This window comes from Jaculus jaculus, chromosome 10, assembly GCF_020740685.1.
Source record: "Jaculus jaculus isolate mJacJac1 chromosome 10, mJacJac1.mat.Y.cur, whole genome shotgun sequence".
Classification (NCBI taxonomy): Eukaryota; Metazoa; Chordata; class Mammalia; order Rodentia; family Dipodidae; genus Jaculus; species Jaculus jaculus.
The window spans coordinates 56,104,837-56,124,974 of record NC_059111.1 but is presented as its reverse complement, the minus strand read 5'-3'; the positions used below and the strand labels follow the sequence as shown (position 1 = coordinate 56,124,974).

General features: G+C 37.2%; 1 protein-coding gene across 11 annotated transcripts in view; it reads right to left on the bottom strand.

The window, feature by feature from the left end:
* Window positions 1-20,138, bottom strand: part of Adam22 (ADAM metallopeptidase domain 22) — a 255,202-nt gene that overhangs the window by 91,956 nt on the left and 143,108 nt on the right. For all 11 annotated transcript variants that reach the window (XM_045160147.1, XM_045160149.1, XM_045160150.1 and 8 more), the window contains exons 5-8: window positions 13,683-13,765; window positions 7,426-7,489; window positions 5,582-5,651; window positions 160-230 (exon numbers count right to left, since the gene is read on the bottom strand). In XM_045160147.1, coding sequence (XP_045016082.1) covers window positions 160-230; window positions 5,582-5,651; window positions 7,426-7,489; window positions 13,683-13,765 — 288 coding nt within the window. The remainder of the gene's footprint in view (window positions 1-159; window positions 231-5,581; window positions 5,652-7,425; window positions 7,490-13,682; window positions 13,766-20,138) is intronic.

The window sequence follows — 20,138 nt, the reverse complement described above, 5'->3', positions numbered from 1 at the left end:
TTTTGCTGCTTTTACCCATCTGTCACCTGTGCTACTTACCCCACCTTGACAAAGGTATAGACTAGCACTCACCCTCTCAGAGACACCTAATGTAGATGCAAGAAATTAGCAGTTGCAAAGTGCTTTAAAATATCATGACAAATACCTGTGAACACATACCTGCCGTTTAGTCCTTTTTGGTCTTGGCTTCAAAATAAATTTTGGTGGAGTAATGTTTATGTGCTGAAATTCTAAAAGGAAATAAAAGCAAACAATGCATTTGCCAGGTCTCTTTAGTACAAAGCTTTACTAGTCCTTCATTTTTCAAGAATTTTACAGTACTTGTAAATATATATCATACTATAGAAATAGTTATATTTAATGTTAATGATCACAAGAAATATTAATCTAAGTAATCATGTTGCATTAACCCTGAATATGTAATAAATAAATTCACAAAATATCAAATATTCCTGCCCTAGTTTATAGCACTTTTTAAGTAACAGTTATTTTTTTAAGATTTTTTTATTATTTATTTGAGAGAGAGAAAGAGGCAGACAGAGAGAGAGAGAATGGGCATGCCAGGTCCTCCAGCCACTGCAAACAAACTCCAGATGCATGGACCCCCTTGTGCATCTGACTTATGTGGGTCCTGGAGAATTGAACTAGTACCCTTTGGCTTTGCAAGCAAACACCTCAACTGCTAAGCCATCTGTCCAGCCCCAGTTTATAGCATTTAAAAAAAATACTTACTTTATTTATTTGAGAGAGAGAGAGAGAGAGGCAAAGAGAGAGAAAGAAAATGGGTGCACGAGAACCTCTAATCACTGTAATATGAACTCTATATGCATGTGCCACCTTGTGCATCTGGCTTTACGTGGGTGCTGGGAGATTGAACTTAGGTCCTTGGGCTTAAAAGGCAAGTGCCCTAACCACTGAGCAATTTCTACAGACCTTTATCATTTTTCAATACTTGTCCTATGAATACCAACACATTCTTACTATGTATCTGATAAATAGTCAACCTGAACTTCTCTTCCATCACTATTCTACAGATAGCAAAATAAAGGAGAGCGATGGAAACAAGTCAAATAATCACATATTCATTAACATGACCTATTAAGAAATTACTACAGAATAATTTTGGCTTAATGTTTTCCAACTCATAGACATGACAAAGCTTACCTCTGGGATATTTGCTCTTAGGGGAACATCTAAGCCCCTCTTGACTTTTAAGTCAGAATTGTAGATCAATTGTTTATGCATATACACTCACTGGTATAGCTATATTATTTATAAGGGAGGACTTCCTACAAAGTGAAAGAAGTACAATCATTCCCTGTGGTACAGATTTCCTACAACATTGATGGTTGACTAAAAATCACAAAGCAGTTGGATGTGGGGTTTCTCATGGGAACAATTATATGGCACTCAGTGTACATAATCATCACTAATCTCAATTATTTTCTGAAATCACAACACTGTCCCAAAATGTGATAAAATGTATTCTTATTCTAGGAATTATTCATTGTAAGAAAATCACTTCATTATTGACATATAATTTCAAAAGAATTATGAAAAATCTTCTCATCTATCAAAGGTTTTGCCCAAAACTCATCTAAATGAATTTATCTAGTTTTATTTTTCATTGACTTAACTATACTGGTAGGCAATAAGTAAATAATTTCTAACTTTTAAAAAAATATATGAATGGATGTTTATAAATAAAAGGTATGGGGAAAGTCGTAAAAAAATATGAGATAACACAGCATCAATTTGAAAAGGAAAAGATAGTCATGGTTGGAGAAATCTATGACAATGAAGTTGAATAATAAAGTCAAACTAAGGAAATTAACATCTTGGTAACTCATCATTTCATTTTGTGAACTTGTTTGTTTGTTTGTTAAGGTAGGGTCTCCCTGTAGTCCAGACTGACCTAGAACTCACTGTAGTACCAGGCTGTCCTCAAACTCACAGCTATCCTCCTACCTCTAACTGCTGAGTGCTGAGATTAAAGACATGTGCCAGCATGCCCACTCATCATTTTGTTTTCAAACACATTCCCACCATTCTACTCAGAAGGATGGGCATATACACAAGGGATTTTCTGAGTAGAGGAATAACTAGTTTTGTTTTTACAATAAACTGACAAGACAAATAGAAAGAGAAAATGACAGAATCACATCATATCCTATTAATTTCATTAATTATAATCCACTAATTACAAATGAAATAAACATTACAGCTGCATGGCACTGGCTGTCCAACTGGGTTTGTAAACACTGCAAGCTCTAACTCCATATGTTTTATGCAGGGGATCTTTAAATAAATTACAGAAATATATTTTGCAAATGTTTCTATAAAACAACATACCTTTAGTGTAGTAAAGATCATTAAAATGAAGAGTAGTCATTTCATAATAACAAAAGGATCAATTAATCAGAAAGGCACACACTTCTTCCCATAACCCCATAAGTGAAGTGAGAAGTGATTCCTTCTAATCTGAGTCTTCAGATGAGGTGTTGGACCCAGCTGACAATTATCCTACAGACTTAGCCAGAGGCACCCAAGTCTGCTACATCCAGACTTTTGACTGAGAGATAACAAATGTTTATCTCTTAAAGCCACTAAATTTTAATTTGATGCATAGCAACAAAGAGCTAATAAAATCTCCATATTAAAAATGACCAACATATAGAAATTTCAAAATATATTTTGGGCCTGGGAAAATGGCTCCATGGTTAAAAGTGCTTGCAAGCCAGGGCTCAATTCCCAAGCCACCCACGTAAAGCCAGATGCTAAAAGTGGCACAAGGGGTGGGAGGAGGGAGGGTATTACCTTGGGATATTTTTTATAATCATGGAAAATGTTAATAAAAATTGAAAAAAATAAAAAAACAAAAGTGGCACAAGTGTCTGGTGTTCATTTGCAGTAGAAAGAGGTCCTGGCATGCACGTACACACACACACACACACACACACACACACACACACACACACACGTAAATAAGTAAGTAAAACAATTTTTTAAGTCATCATTTTTTAAAGCTGTTTTTAAAGTCAGTATATCTGAGTCTAGCTGAAAATCTGTTTTGTTTTGTTTGGTGTTGGTGCTAGGGGTTGAACCCAGCACCTCATGCAAAGTGCCCTAAATACATGAAGAGATTTGAAGAATCACTACTAATAAAATGTTTGTTTTAATACAGTATATAAGAATCTGAGAATAGCTGTAGAAATTGACAACCTGCTACTGAAATAGGTATGGAAATACAAAAGACTGAGAAGAGCTAGACATATATTACAGGCATAAGTTGAGAAAAAAATAGCTGTATATGATAAAACAGCTGCATGCAAAACAAGGTTGCATTTGTTTAGATCCCCACAACTGGAAAGATTAAATGAAAAGAAAAAGGCAGAAAAAGATAATGCAGACATACAAGGACTGGGAAAGGCAAAAAATGTTGCTCCAGTGTTGAAAGCACTCTATATCTCAATAGGAATGTATGTCAATAAGCAGTATATACAATGAATGCAAGTTTTTGTAAACTGCTAATTAATCAACTGGAAATAAAATATTTTTTTTCAAAAATGTGTTCTTTGGAACATTAGTCCAGAGAGATGTGCCATGTGATATAAATGGTTCTATAGTCTAAGTTGGAAAAATCTGGTTATACTTCTATCTCTAGAATATATGTAACACATGGAAAGATAAGTGTGGCAGTAACCCACAGCCCTTTGAAATGTTACTCAATGTAAAATAAATAAGCTTACTGTTTCTCATTTCTTATTTTCTTATAATACATCATAGAAAATTATATGTAACCTTGGGACACAAAGGCCATTTTAAAATTTGACAATGTCAACCTCATAAGAAAACTAGAAAGTGGCCAAGTGTGGTGACTTAAGGAGAGAGAGAAGGATGGAAAAAGAGAAAGGAAGGGAGTGGTGGAGACTAGAAACAACTGATTGAAGCAGACTTTTCAATAATTAATAAATCTAAAAATTAATTTCATAACAGTAAAACTGCCAAGTCACCATCAAAAATTCTTCTGAAAAATAATCATCAATAAAGTTTTTCAAAAACATAAGGTCACATGGCACCAAGCCTACATTCAGATTTTTAAAGGAAATTGTTTTTATTATTATTATTATTATTATTATTATTATTATTATTATTAATTTGTTTGTGGTTTTTTTTTTTTTTGGTTTTTCAAGGTAGGATCTCATTCTAGCCTACGCTAACCTAGAAGTCACTATGTAGTCTCAGGGTGGACTTGAACTCACAGCAATCCTCCTACCTTTGCCTCCTGAGTGCTGGGATTAAAGGTGTGCACCGCCACGCCCAGCTTTATTTATTATTTTAAATATTAATCAATGTTAGTAGTTTCTAGTAATACCTAATACATGGTTGCTTTATTCTCACACATCCAATCAGGATTTATTTTCTTCTCATAGTAAGGATTATAAAAAGTTTCACAAGGGTATGAAGGGAATGTAAGAGCCTGTATCAAGTAAGAGCATCTATGTGTTCATTTGTAGGTTTCTTTCAAACCCATTCAATAGTCCCTTCTGTCCCTCTGCCAACAAGAAAGAAAAGAAGAGTGTATTTGAAGAGTTTTGGGAGGCCAGGAAGTTACAACCTTATTTCAGAGAAAAGGGAGACTAGAAAACACTTTTTTTTTCTTTTTCGTTTTCTAACTGAGACAATGTAAACTGGAAGTGATTTTCTATGCAGTAGTTTAGGATTTACTCTAAGGCTGGAAATTTTTCCATATCCTCTGTGCCTCTGTCTCACGGTATACCTTTGGTAAGGTCTAGTCTAGTGTCCCACTTTGTTCTTTAACAGCTGTGTGACATTGGAAATGACAAATGAGCTTAGCTTCTATTTCATCTACAAAACAGGAGGAGTGATGATTTTATGAAGCTGTTTCAAAGATTAAATTAATTAAAAGTCAGAATGGTCAGGGCATATTTTACTGAAACAAAGCATCTGCATACCTTGAGCCCTGTCTTCAGAATGAATGAGTCTATATAGCTAAAATGCCTTCTGCATAACCACTGTAACTCTCCAATCATAATCTATAGACTCATGAACATATAAACAAACATACATGAGAGTAAAATATGTGCCAATTTCACAAATAGCACGTAATTGTGTAAAAGATTAAACTATATTATTTTTCTTCAGTGATGAACAAAAAAAGTGATGAAGCAAAAAAAGTGAGATGAAGAAAATAACAGTGAGCAAGATTTGTTCCTATGTCTGAAGCATGTTACTTCAGCAAGGGTGGATTTTCACATATTTTATCCCTCCAGACAAAGTTCTTGTTCTAAAATTATTTCTCTTGTAGTTACTTACTTTGGGTCTTAATTCTTTTACCTTTCCATCCATCATGTTTATGACATATCTTTCTAATCTCAACTATGAACATGAGGCCGGTTTGAATTTTATTCTTCCTGTTGATGCTACACTTCCCCTCACCCAGTAATAGTAATCCACAATTGCCATGAGCAATTATGGATTACTGGTGTTTGACCCATGGCCAGTTCTAAAGTAGTAAATGAATCCTTTCAAAAAAAATGTCATGATATGAGTTCCATACCAGATGGAAGGTCATCCAAGGGAAATTCAAACAGTCTAGACTTGTAAACTGAATGAAACTGGAAATCCTCCTGAAACGATACAAGGAACAGAGGTTAAACATGTGCTTTAGGCCATCAGAGCTGGGGAAGATGGGGTCCTTAAGGGAACCATAGCTTGAACACACATTATCCCATGCTTGGAGAGACTACCTGCCATCGCACAAGCCCTCCTGCATTCTCCCTCATCACAGAAACACCAACTGCAGGTTAAATGCCTCATAGACATAGAAGCCAAAGCTGCAGTCATGAAAAATAAATGAATGGACCTATTCCCCCAAGGGAAAGTAAGATATATGTAAGAATGGGTTAATGACTGGCTCCTTCCATAAATCCCTGCCCCCTTTTAAGAACCAGATAACTCAGCTAAGTAAGAGCTGCAGAACTACCCATTTTCTCATAACATAGAAGAAGATGATATATACAAGCAGATATGCAGTCATGTCTGAGACAGTTCTATCAGGAAGCAGGACATGAAAACAATACTCTCCTTCTAAGAAAAATTAAGGGACAAGAAAAATAAGTTCATCTGGTTAAGAAAAATAAGTTCAGTTAGCTAAGAAAAAAAAGCTTACCTGGCTTTATCCAAGTGCTTAAAAAATTAGAATGTCATAAACAGACAAGTTTTATACTATCTTCAAAGAAACAATCATACTGTCAAGCAAGTGACAAGGAAACCAGTAGTAGGTACCCAGAAAATATATGTCAGATAGTTCCAAAACAAGGCTGTTTGTAGGTGACAAAACAACATATATTCCTGGGAATTACTTGCCTTTCTAGGTGTTTGGTCAATGTTGCATGATACAAAGGAGTACATTTATTTACATAAAAATATCATTAAAGAGTATGTTTCCCTGTAGTCTATAGTACACTTGATCTTAACCAAAAGACTAAGACTTTTCTAAGTTGTAGCAAATAAATTTTTTACCTAAAGAGAATTAGGAAGTCCTAGCTTTCTCTACACTTCAATAACATAAAGCCATAAAGGCAATGTGAAATGGAGAAAAATCTGGGATCTAAAGAAGAGAAAGGTGGGATGAAAATCATGTTCCATGCATTTTAACTGTTATTAACTGAATATTTGTATTCTACCAAAATATATATGTTGTAGCCTTAACTGTCATATAACTATAGCTAGAGAGAAGGTCTATAAGGAAATAATAGATACATGAGGCTCAAAGGGTGGTGCCATAATCCAACATGGCTGATACCCTCAGAGAGAGAGAGAGAGAGAGAGAGGAATAAGAATCTCTCTGTCTTTCTCTGCTCTTCCTCCCTTCCTAACTCTCTCCCTCCCTTTGCTATGTGAAAATAAAACAACAACAAAGCCATCTATCACCCAAGGAGAGAGCCCGCACAGGACACCACCCCTGCTGATATCTTGATTTCAGATGTCACAGCCTGCAGAACTATAAGAAAATAACTTCTGTAGTATAAGCATCACACAGTGTGCCATGGTCACCCAAGCTGACTAAGACACATCTGCATATGTAATGGTGCAGACAGAAGCAGTTATTTTAGAGCACCTTATAAAGAAAGAAGTTCCAACATAATAGAGCAAGGAAAAAGACATTAAAAACAAAATTGTGGGTCTATCTATCTATCTGTCTGTCTGTCTGTATATGTATATGTACATGTACATGTACATGTACATGTACATGTACATGTATATGTATGTATGTATGTAACCTCTATATAACATCTATTGATCTACTATCTTAGCATAAAAAAATATGAGAAAGGGGGAACAGGGAGAAAAGGTCTCAGAACCAACATTTACATTTTCCATGGCAAACAGAACACTTACTTGGGAGGCCTCATTTTCTTCTGGCTCAATGAGATATGTGTGGTTCCCGTCATAAAACATCCCACTGCCAAGTACAAGAAAATAATTAGGCATGGCTATCAAGTCTCATTTCAGAACAAGGTCAGTTTAGGAACAGCAGCAGAGGACTAGTTACTTTAATGTGTCTCCCAGTCCCACCCATCACTACCAGACAAAGGGCATACTGGCCCCCTTACACACACACAAACTGCTAAGAGGCAGAGGCTCCTCTCTCTCCCTTCCTCCCTCTCTCTATATATCTCTTTCTTTCCCTCTCTCTCTCAGATTCCCACATGCTCAGGATTACCATTTTCTAGCTGTTGTCCATTACTCTTCTAATATAAAATTCTGAGTAAACTATGCAAAAGCCACCTACAATATTTGTGAAAATGCAGACCTTTAAGACTCTCCTCAGATTTCAGGGCTAGGACCCAAGAAGCTGAACTCAGAACATGTTCCAGATACTAGAAGTGATTATTCAGACCTGTAATCCCAACTACTTAGGAGGTAGTGTCAGGAAGGCTACAAATTCAAGGCAAATGAATAAGATCTTGTTCAAAATAAATTTTCTTTTGTTTTGAGTAATCCCAATGGTCACTGCCATCTGGGATTTTTTTTTCTTTTTTCTTTATTTATCAGAGGCAGAAGGAGAGAGAACGAGAGAGAGAGAGAGAGAGAGAGAGGGAGGGAGGGAGAGAGAGAGAGAAAGAGAGAATGAGAATGAGAATGAGAATGAGAATGAGAATGAGAATGAGAATGGGAATGAATGGGCATGTCAGGTCTTCTAGCCACTTCAAACAAACTCCAGACGTATGTGCATCTGGCTTATGTGGCTCCTGAAAATCTCTCCAGTCCTAAAATATTTTTTAAAGGCTATGTACATAGCTCAATGGTCAAGTGCTTGCCTGGCATGCTCAAGGCCATCCATATGGGATAGATGGGTAGCATAGGTAAGTGATGACATGTGCTCTAGGGACCAAACTGAAAATGGCCTGCATGCCACACTCCTGGAGGGTGCTGTGGTAATAAGAGCAAACACATTTCAACAACTTGCCCTGAGCTTGGTACTGTACACTCATTTAATCTTTCCCACAAATATATGAAGTAAATACAGTGACTTTACTCATTTTACAGATAAGAAGAATGAAGTCCACAGAAATGAAGTAATTTCCCCAATTATATAACCAATAACAGCACATACAGGAAAGAATGTAGCCTAGACAATGGGTACACGAACTTCTCATTTGTAATTTGTTGTCATCTTCATTCATTTTTATCAATTTAAAAGTGTCAACAATGTGATGCTCCCGGTACTGGCTATAAAGGAGTGAGAAAAACTGTCCTCATTGAGCTGATGTACATTCTATGGTAATTAAAAAGTACATATAGTAAACAAGGAAATATCTACTTGATAATGACTAATTTTTAGGAGAAAAGTTATGAAGGTTAAGAATAATAAATATTGTCAGAAGAGTGGGGGTGGGGACCTGAAAGAGAAGACTGTTGATTCTTCTAGGAGGTCACAGCCAGGCTTCACAAAGATGACAGCAACATAAATATATCTGTTCAAAGAGCCTATCAGATGCACTAAGGTAAGAGAATCTTGATATGGCCCAGGAACAGCAAGAAGGAAGCATGACTGGAAGAGAGTGGGCCAGATACAGAGTGCTGGAAAGAAAATGATATCAGAGGCCCAGTGGGGAGCACATGAAGGCTTTGCCTTTTCCTTTGAAAGAATACAAGCCAACCACATGGGCCTCAAAGCAGGGGAACACCACCTCCCAGGCTTTGTTTCTATTATTAATTCATCTCTTTCTTTCCTTTAGAAACAGAGTCTCACCTTCTAACCAAACCTTAAGCTCACAGGAATCCTCCTGCTTCTGTCTTCCAATTGTTGGGCCTAGAGATGAAAGCTACCACACACCAGTCTCCCCTATTTTAAAATGATTGTTGCAGTTACTATGCCACAATAAGCCTTTAGATGGCAAGAAGTAGGGATTACTATAGTAATCTAGGTGAAAGAAGATAATAATAATGGAAGAAGGGATGAGAACTAGCCAAACTTTGGAAGGGGGTGTGTGTGTGTGTGTGTGTGTGTGTGTGTGTGTGTGTGTGTGTGTGTCTTGTTGCTGAGAAATGAACCCAGTATTTCACATGTTATGCACATGTTCTACTAGCCACATTCCCAGCCTGGACAGATTTTGAAAGTAGAGTCAAAATGATCTGTTATTAAGTTTGGTATGGACTATTCAAGAACAAGAAAAATTGGCAGGTTCCAAGGCTTTGACCTAAACAACTGGAAATATGAAGTTGTAATTAAAAGATGACAACAGCTACAGGAAGAGTACAGTGGAAAGTCCCAGGGACGCAGGGTACAGGGTGCAGGAAACAGCAAAAATTAAGAGTGATCTGGGACCATTTAGGCAGGAGGTAGCTATTTTCCATCTGAGAAATCCTCTGGAGTGTGCTTTACATGGCCTCAACTCCCACTCAGAGAGTCCTTGATAGCCACGCCTTTTAGAACACTGTCTTTCTAGTGAGATCAGGCATCACAGGACAAAGAGAGATGTCCTACTCAAACATCTGTGGGGAGCAAAGCTGTGATCTTTTACAATAATTTTTCAGTTTAAGGTAGAAATGCCATGTAACAGATTAGTTATTATGACATTGAATAGTATTTGTCTTTAGTTGTTGCCTTAGTAAAATGTATTGGTTTCACTGAGCTATCATCTATAATGGCTTCCAGTTCTGCCTCTAACCTAATTCTTGGTTCCTGTTATAATGTCTTCCACGTGTTCCAAGCTTTCATATACCCACGCAATGGCCATTTTCACATCTGCAGTTTTTAAACACAAGTGTACTTTCAGAATTTGGATGACACTGAAATTGGAATTTAAACATAAACAGATGTAGTTAGTAGGATGCTACTGGTGATATATGAAATCAGGGCAGATCCTCTTCAAAACAGTAGAAAATACAGTAGTGAATGTTCTCTCTACCTCTGTTGAGAACTGGCCAGACCCACTGAGAAAATAATATAACAATTAACCTTTGCCAAAGTTCAAGCTACATAGCAATGCTGATTAAAGACCAAGCAGATTAGTTTGCATAAACAATATTGGGTGTTAATACCTTTGGGTCAGGTTGACAAGGTTTTGTTTGTTTGTTTAAACACTGTGTAATGTAAGGAAACGTGACAGTGTGACATTATTAGTTCCTTAATACTAAAAAAAAAAAAAAAAAAAAAAAAAAGTGCTTCATTTGTTTTAAGTACTAACACAGTTAGGTTATCATTTAATTTCTTTTTAATTTCTAATATGTTAAGTCCAAAATAGTATATGCTTGATAGAAACCCACAGCTAGCACCAAGTCATTATGGAACAACTGAGCTAAATCTTTATAAAGCTGGGTCAAAATAAGATTTTAAAGGAAACAGCAGCCATTGTTACAAATTTCCAGAAGAGGGCAATAAACTTACATTTGATTCTACTTTTTAAGGTTTCCATAGTTACAAGATTTTTATTAAAACATCAAATATACTAGGATCAAAACATTGCCTACTAATCCTTTGAATCTGAATAAGTGTATCCCAAAAGAATACATCTAAATTTTATTTTTCTCCTTTTATGCTCTTCAACTAAATGCAGTAAGTCAGAAATATGAATAAACCTTAATATTACTTGATAATTTATAAATCAGTCATATATGAAATTATATAGATAATAACTAAATCACTGCTATTGAGTCAGTCTACATTCTTAATATTTAGCAATATCCCTCTAAAATATTGCTGGAAACAATTTTGTTCAAAAGTCGTATCAAAATTTTCATAGTTTATAACAAAAGGTACAAAGTGTATTCATCCAACATGTTAATATAGTCTAAGAAAGCCCCAACATGGTTGTAAACAATTCTGTCAGTTGCCCAAGACAAATTATGGGTTTTCTGTTGCATCTTGCTTAGCTGTAAATGAAATGGTTTCTAAAGGCTGAAGTAAAATGTACTTGAGTTAAAATAACTGATTAGGATTCTGTGTTCTACTTTGATTCAATCACTATGAAATTTCAACATTATGGTTCCATACTTGCTTAAATGACTATGACAAGATGGAACACATCTATTGGTTTCTAGTGGAGCCTTTAATAGGAATTAATACAATCTGGGCATTGTGGTACATGCCATTAATCACAACATACAGGAGGCTGAAGTAGGAGGCTATTCATGAGTTCTGGGACAACCTGAGCTACAGAGTGAGTTTCCAGGTCAGCCTGAGCTACAGTGAGACCCTGTCTCCAAAAAAGGGAAGTAGGGACTAATGCCTTCCCTTGGTTCTTACAACACTATGTCCATTTGGGAAACTGAGAAACAAACTGAGAAGCACTGAGCATAATCCTCACATTGCGACTTGTACTAAAATCCTCAGAGAAAGGAGAGGAATAGAACCTCTTAGTTTTACAACACTCTTCCCTCCAATGCACATCTGCCATTATAAAGGTCAGCTGGCTCAACTATAGTATTCCTAGCTGACAGCTGTGCTCATGGTGAGATAAGACACACAGTTTTACTGTGTAAAATGACTTCAACACTTCTTTTACACAAACAAGGCCATTAGGTATTAAGAAAGGATTCCATGTCTATGGTGATCTCTCTTTACTCAACAAATGCTTTAAAATAAGCAAATTTACAAATTTATTTATAAGAAGATGACACAAATAGCCTCAGGCACACACACCCCTTCTAAGATTATTTACTTGTGCTTGTACTTGGTCTTTCTGCATTTCTGACAGACCTCCTCCCTGGCCTAACAAGAGGAGCCATTTAGGCAAAGGAGCCAAACTCCCCAGCATTTCTTCTCTAGGTTTGCAATCTGTCAATCTAACATCCCTTGGATGGTCTTCCCAGAGCTTTCATCATGGCCCATTCCACCTGTTGCAGGGACAAACCTTCAGAACACTCAGTTCCTACTTGCCCTTCAATGCTAACTCTCAGCTTATATATTTCTCAGTTTCTCTCTCTCTTAAAGCTAAAAACTTACATTCCATAGCAGGAAGCCAGGCTGCATTTTCCCTCCCTGCTAGACTAAGCTCTCTCAACTCATGCTTCAACTACCTTAACATTTCTAGTAGCTAGTACACAGCAGACACTTAATAACAGGTTATGAAATGAAAAAGGCATGGTTCTAACTTGATACAGAAATAAAGTATTTTAAAGTTTCACAACAAAACTAAGTAAAGTTCTAGCTTCTTCCATGACCCCCCCCCCAAGTGAAACAAATGAGAAGGAAATAAAATGATTTAGTCTAATTTGAATGCTCTGGAATGGCACAGTACCTTTGAAAAAGTTACAAAACAAATAAGGGAAAGCCACCTGTGCATCTCCGTTATTGACAGGATGCAGGAAAATGTATACCCATGTTAACCATCAGTCAGCATTGTGAGATAGTAAAGGTTATAAGAAAGGAAGTAAGGAAGAACAAACTTTTTTCTTTGGAGATCTCTGAGAAAATACATATCCTTCCACAAGCTGATATTAGATATGTGGAAATTGCTGAAAAAGAGAGAAGGGGAGGGAGGGAGGGGGGGGGGCGGGAATGCTCCTGAGGTCATTTACAGACTTCTGGTGTTGTGTGCAAAGAGCCAAGAATTTTCATCTATTAAAATCTTCCATGAAAATACAAACACTAATGTCAAGGAAGAGCTGGTACCCAAGAGTTAAACAACCATAGAAACAGAAACCAAAATCACCTAAGCCACTTCTGCCTGAATGTAGATGAAGCTAGAAAAATACCTCAAGTATCAGTAAATAGCATTATACTTCCAAAGAATGGTTTATGCAATTCCAAACTTTTAAATTTCCTAGTTTAAAAAAAAGCAAACATAAGGGCTAGAGAGATGGCTTAGTCATTAAGGCACTTGCCTGCAAAGCCAAAGGGCCTAGGTAAGACCTACGTAAACCAGATGCACAGGGTGGCACATGCATCTGGAGTTAGTTTGCAGCTGCTGGAGGCCCTGGCACACTCATTCTCTTTCTGCCTCTATCTCAACTAAATAAATAAAAATAAAATATTTTTAAAAGAACGAATAAACATTTTTAAAAACCCACAAGAAAAGAATGACAAGAACCATTACTGATGTAAAATTATTCCTTAACATAAAATGAATTTTTTTACTCCCATACAATAAAATAGAGACAATGTTATTGAAAGAACAAATGTTCTAAGTAATTTTTGTGGCACTTACTGAAGTCCATGGCATGTTGACAAGGCAACAAGTGAGGCAGGGTTTCCTCGGATCTGGCCCTGGTAGTAGCAGTGCTCTCCTCCCTGAAGACAGAAAGAGAAGACATAAGCTTTTGTCACCCAGGGAGACTCCATATCACCACTTCCATAGAAGGGTTCTATTCAAACAGTTTAATTACCCAGATTAGTATTATCAGTCCAGTTCAAACAGAATTATTCATTAATGTCTTTAGAGAACTGACTCTAAATCAAAGGCAGGGACATAAAAGTTGACTTGATTTTGCTTTTATGTACATGATCTCAGGGCACAAAGAAGCAGATGTTGAAATATGCATGTTTAATAAGTTTAGTAAAGTAACCCTGTTATGAGAGATTCAACCTTGAGCATTAGCAAAGCAGTGCTTTCACATGCAGCTTAGTCAAAAGGATCAGACATCACTTTAGCATTACTAAATTATCCTGATGGATGGAAGAACAGGCATTTACAGTGTTCATGGCAAAACTTCACAGCCAAATATGTAAGTTTATACTGTTCTTTCTCAAAACAAGGAATTGCTTTACTACTAAGCAGCCTGAGAGTGGGTTTTTGACACAGTGAAGTCTCTTTTGGAAAGTGTTACATTACCTAAATCTATCAAGAAAGTCATTTCTTTAGATTAATCATGACTGGAAAAGAAAACAGTAAAGAAATATTCTGCCATCTTAAGGTGTCATCTTTAAATGCTTGCTATTCAGAGTGTGGTCCTAAGACCACTACAGCACTGAGATGATCAGGATGTTGTTAGAGATGTCAGTCCACCACAGGTCTACTGTATTAAAATCTGCATTTTAACCTTGTCAGTAGGTGATTCCTATGTACCTTAAGGTCTAAGAAGCTCTGCTTCTCCCATTAATCTCCCGTGTCCTAAGCAGTTGAAGCTTTACATTAAATTGAATTCCTGAGATAAAAAAGAGTAAAACAGAAAGGACTAACAGGATGGTGGTTGAAAGGGACAAATTTTACCTGCTGTAGTTTGGCTTATAACACCAACCCAACTTAAAAAATTTAGTGCTTGACAAGTGGAGGGGAAAGGACAGGAAGATAAGAGGTGACAAGGGATGAAGGCATTTTCTTGAGAACAATGTGGCCTAAGAACACACCCCTATTCATGACATAATCCCTAAGGATTTGGTGATACTCAGATGTGGGGAGGGAGAGAGAGCAGGTAAAATGCCCAGGGGAATTAGCATCATGAGCAAAGGGGTGTGTGTGGGTGTGGGTGTGTGTACAGGCATGCGCACATGCGTGTGTGCGTGTGTGTATCTGACAGAGAAGAAACAGTGTTCCTTCACATATGGGTTAGAAAAGGGATGGAATCTAGAAGCTCACATAGATTTGCCAGCATAAACAAGTCCTAGACACTAAGCTGTAGGGCACTGATTTTATGAGGAGAGTTGGTGCAGTGTACATAATAACAGCATGAGCTACAAAAGCCTTCACTACTAAGCTGTGAAATCAAGTGAACCTGCCTGTGTCTCACTCTCATTTGTCAAATGGGAATAATGATAGAGTTATTATAAAAATCAAATGAAGTTGGGTGTTGTAGTGCACGCCTTTAATCCCAGCACTAGGGAGGCAGAGGTAGGAGGATTGCCATGAGTTCAAGGCCACCCTGAGATGACAGAGTTAATTCTAGGTCAGCCTGGACCAGATTGAGACCCTACCTCAAAAAAAATAAAAAAGAAAGAAAGAAAACTAAATGAGCTAATAGGCATAAAGGGTTCAGAAAAATGTTTGTTCTATAATAAGCATTCAGTAACTGTTGACTATCATTATTATTACTGTGTGTATACTCAACTTACATACACAACCACATTAAATGTGAACATCAATCCTAAAAGAAATATTGCTATCCCTATTCTTCTTAGAATGCTATAACTTCAAACATCCAACCTTTCCTACCTAAGAAGTTACCAAATATATATGCACACTTTGGGTGAATATAAAGCCTGTATACTTTCCTCAACACTACTTATGAGTTGGACTTATATGGGCTATAGAACACTAATATCAGCTAGCCATTAGGCTAATTTATTTCACATTATTATTTTGTTCTTTTATTTTAGTAGAAACAATTGTAAATTTATAGTAAATGTGGTCTAAATGCTCTCTACTGAGCTATTAGAATGGTGAACTTCTAAGTGTGTGACAGGACATTATGATTCAGATGACTGACTTCCTGGACATACCTAATTGCATCAGATGTGAACACACTAACTTTGTATACACCATACATGAAAAGCCAACAGTTAAAAATATGACCTGCACAGAGAAAGAACTCTTGTGTTTAAAAGTGTTTTTCTTATATTAAACACCAGCCAACCTAACTGGTGATGTTCCCAGTCACAGGTCTGAGATTCGGAGTAAACAGTAACCCATGAAGATGGGCAAAACACAGAGTAATAGAAATGAAAAAGAAGATAATAACAAGAATTATGATAGCAGATTAGGAAAGAGTGCAAGTCAATAGTCACTACAAGTAGACATATGTGTAGCAAAATCTATAAGCAGTGTTTTATAAGTTATTATTAAATACCTGCTCTGGAAATATGGCATATTATGATTACAAAAGAGACAAATAATTCATTTTCACAGAACATTCTTCCACTTTACAGAGCAGAGTTAGAGATATGAGTAAATAATAGAAAACCATCTTTTACTATTTTCTGATTCAGGAAAATAGGCATCAATCCAAAAACAGCATATGAGCAGAATCCATCTGCACAAAAGCCTAACACTGCTAAGGCAGGGAAGAGCTCAGTGTGGTGGAATCATTATTGAATGTTTCCATGACACTCCAAGAGAAGCATAAACAGCAGGGTGAGAGAAGCTCCTCAGTCTGGGCTACTATAATCCAGATATTGAGGCCCTCAATTGGTGGCATGTGTAGCTCTTCTAAATAATTGTAGAAATAAATTTTAGTTTGTCACCTATTCATCTCAGTTTATATACAGTCACATTAAGTCCTAACATCAGTCCTAAATGTTGAAGACTATAGCTTAGAAGACCCATGACTATCCACCTGCGAAATTGCCAAGAAGGGATGCAAACTTTGAGTGAATGAAATGAATAAACAAGAAGTAATGAAGTTGATTTTAACATGCTTAAAAATATAGTAAAGTCCAGGAGACAGGCTTTAATGTTAATGGGGTTCCTTAATTTATGTAATTATATTTATTAAAATTTAAAAATGGACAAATAAATTTAATCAATTATATATATATACATATATATATATATATATATATATATATATATATATATTGTTTTTGTTTTTGTTTTTCAAGGTAGGGTCTCACTCTGGTCCAGGCTGACCTGGAATTCACTATGTAGTCTCAGGGTGGCCTTGAACTCATGGCGATCCTCCTACCTCTGCCTCCCGAGTGCTGGGATTAAAGGCGTGCGCCACCACACCCAGCTCAATTTTATATTTTAAGTATTTTTGTCTACTACTTTTCAATGGTACTATTGGGTAAAAAATATAAGAAATTTGATTATATTTGGCAAAGAGTAAGATTATACTCCTCATATACACTGTGCAAGTACAGTTATATCCTTTAATATAAGCCTTTTGGTGCTCAGTTCAGCAGCACACATAAAATTTACAGAAGTATAAATGTCCTCTGTTGACATGTTAGGATTGTGACTTGTCCATATGATGAAATTCTAAGTTCCTGAGGGAACATCATAATTCAGATGACTCTTATTTCCTAAATACATCTGCTCATATCAGAAGTGAACCCACAGAATGACATGCAAATTTATAAAGTTTTTAATTTCTTTAAAAGCTAAGCCTGTTTTACATTTGTCTGCAAGTGGTGTGTGTTGGAGGGGTGACAAACAAGGCTTCTTACCACTGTAAACATATGTCAGACATGTGGGTCATCTTTGGAGGCCATCTTTATATGAGTGGTTTGGGAACTGAACCTGAGTAGTAGGCTTTGCAGACAAACACATTTAACTACTGAGCCATCATCCCAGTCCCAAGATAAGCCTTTATAAAAGATTTAATGGATCATCTCAGGAATATACTATGTATTTAAGTCGATTTTTATCTACATAAATATTCAAATATTCTTAGTATAAAAATGGTTTTATACTATTGCAGCATTCTGTCTCTAGTTTTTGTTTCTTTAAAGTAACTTTGGCATCTTCCTATATGAGCCCACATTCTTGTTTATTTGAAAGAGAGGAAGAAGCAGAGAGAAAGAATGGGCATGACAGGGCCTCCAGCTACTACAAAAGAACTCCAGACACATCTGCCCCCTTGTGCATCTGACATACATGGGTCCTGGAGAATTGAACCAGGATCCTTAGGCTTTGCAGGAAAACGCTTTAACCACTAAGCCATTTCCCCAGCCCCTGAGCCCACATTCTTTCACTGATGGTAAGATAGTCCATGATAATAGCTAAGGACATGACTCAGTGATTAAATGTGTAGCTAGGAAAGCTTGATGGCCTGGGTTCAATTCCCTAGCACCCAAGTTACTAGGTGCAATGTTACAAGCATCTGTGATCCCAATGTGTCTATGACTATGCGAAGAAGAGCCAGGAGAATCTGAAGCTTCCACTCTGGGAGTTTTGCAGTATCAAGAAATGTCTGTCTAACTTCCGGTTAAGATGGTGGCATAAGAACCACACCAAAGCAGCCTAGGGGAGAAAAATCCAAAGAAAACCCAGCAAAATACACACTTTTACTAAAAAGTGAGGTGTGTGAGAAATTAAAATGGCAGCAGAGAAGTAGGAGAGTCCCAGAGCATCCTGAGCCCACAAAGGCAGGCCAAAGCACTCCTGCAGCAGAAGTGGCAGTGGAAGCCATGGCTCTGGCTCCGACAGCAACAGCAGCAGTTCCAGCACTGGCAACAGTGGCTCCAGCAGTGGCAACAGCAGCTTCAGCCATGGCAGCAGCAGCTCCAGCAGTGGCAGCTATAGCAGCAGCAACAGTGGACCCAGCAGTTGTGGCTTCAGCAGCAGCAGCAGCAGGCCCAACAACAGTGGCTTCAGCAGCGGCAGCAGCAGGTTCTGCAGCAGTGGTGGGTCCAGCAGCAGCAGCTGCAGCCACAGACCCAGCAGCGGCAGCTTCAGCAGCAGCAGCTTCAGCAGCAGAAGTAGCACTTATAGCAGGAGGGGTGCCCATCTGCAGGGCCACAGTTGCCAGGCTCAGTTTTCCCCACAGGAAAAGCCAGTGCCCAGCTCCAGAAAACAGAACAGCAGTCCAGCGACCCAGCCAGCCTACTTGACTGAGACCAAAATCATCCAAAAAGGTAACTAGGATTGCACCAGGGAAGGGTCTTACTTGGTCACAAGCTGACTTGGAACACTCAACAGACCAGAAATCTTAACCTCATTGTTGATAGAGGATCTGGTTGTTATAACACCTACTCTTGCATAAATACTTGGTACTGTTGTTGATTGAATGTGTACAGTGTTTAGTTAAATTTTAGAACCTACCTGTATTTTGTTCCACTCAGCCTACTTGAATACTCCCATAGCAGGCAACCTCAACCCCTAGAAACACTTCTATAAATACTGTGAGAGCGTTTAGAGCTACACCTAGCATCTTAATCTCATACACTGAAGATATATAACAACAGATCAATATATACATCAAAGAATACCCAGGAAACTAGAAAATCCAAGCATTAACTTAATCCAAGATGCAAAGATATATACCTTATAACACAAAAAACACCAAAAATCAAGACAATATAAATCCCCCAAAAGTATTAATGCATCAGAGATGACCTCCAGTGAGAATGAGTTGGAGGAAATGCCTGAGAAATATTTCAAAAGAATGACTGTAAATATGTTCAAAGAAGTGAAAGATCAAATCAAAGGACTAAAAGAAGACTCAGGACACCAATCTAATGAAATAAAAAAGGAAATACAAGACATAAATAAGGAAATAGAAATAATAAAGAAAAACCAGTCAGAATTACTACCAATGAAAAACACAGTTAATGAAATAAAAAAAAAAAAAAACTCTGTAGAAAATCTCACCAGTAGAATGGATGAAAGACAGGACAGAATATCTAAGCTAGAAGACCAAATGGCAGTTCTCATACAGTCCAACAAAGAGAAAGACAATCTTAAAGAAAAGTATGAGTGGGAATTTCAAGATATTCGGGATACTGAAAAGGTCAAACAAGAATTCAGGCCATAGTAGAAGGAGAAGATTCTCACTCCAAAGGCATAGTAGGTGTCCTCAACAAAATCATAGAAGGAAATTTCCCCCAAACTCAGAAAGAGGTGCCAATGCAGTTACAGGAAGCCTTTAGAACACCAGCCAGACAAACTCTGGAAAGAACCTCTCCTTGCCATATTATAATCAAACTACCAAACATACACACCAAAGAAAAAATATTGAAAGCAGTCAGAGAGAAAAACCAAGTTACCTACAAAGGCAAGCCCAGCAGG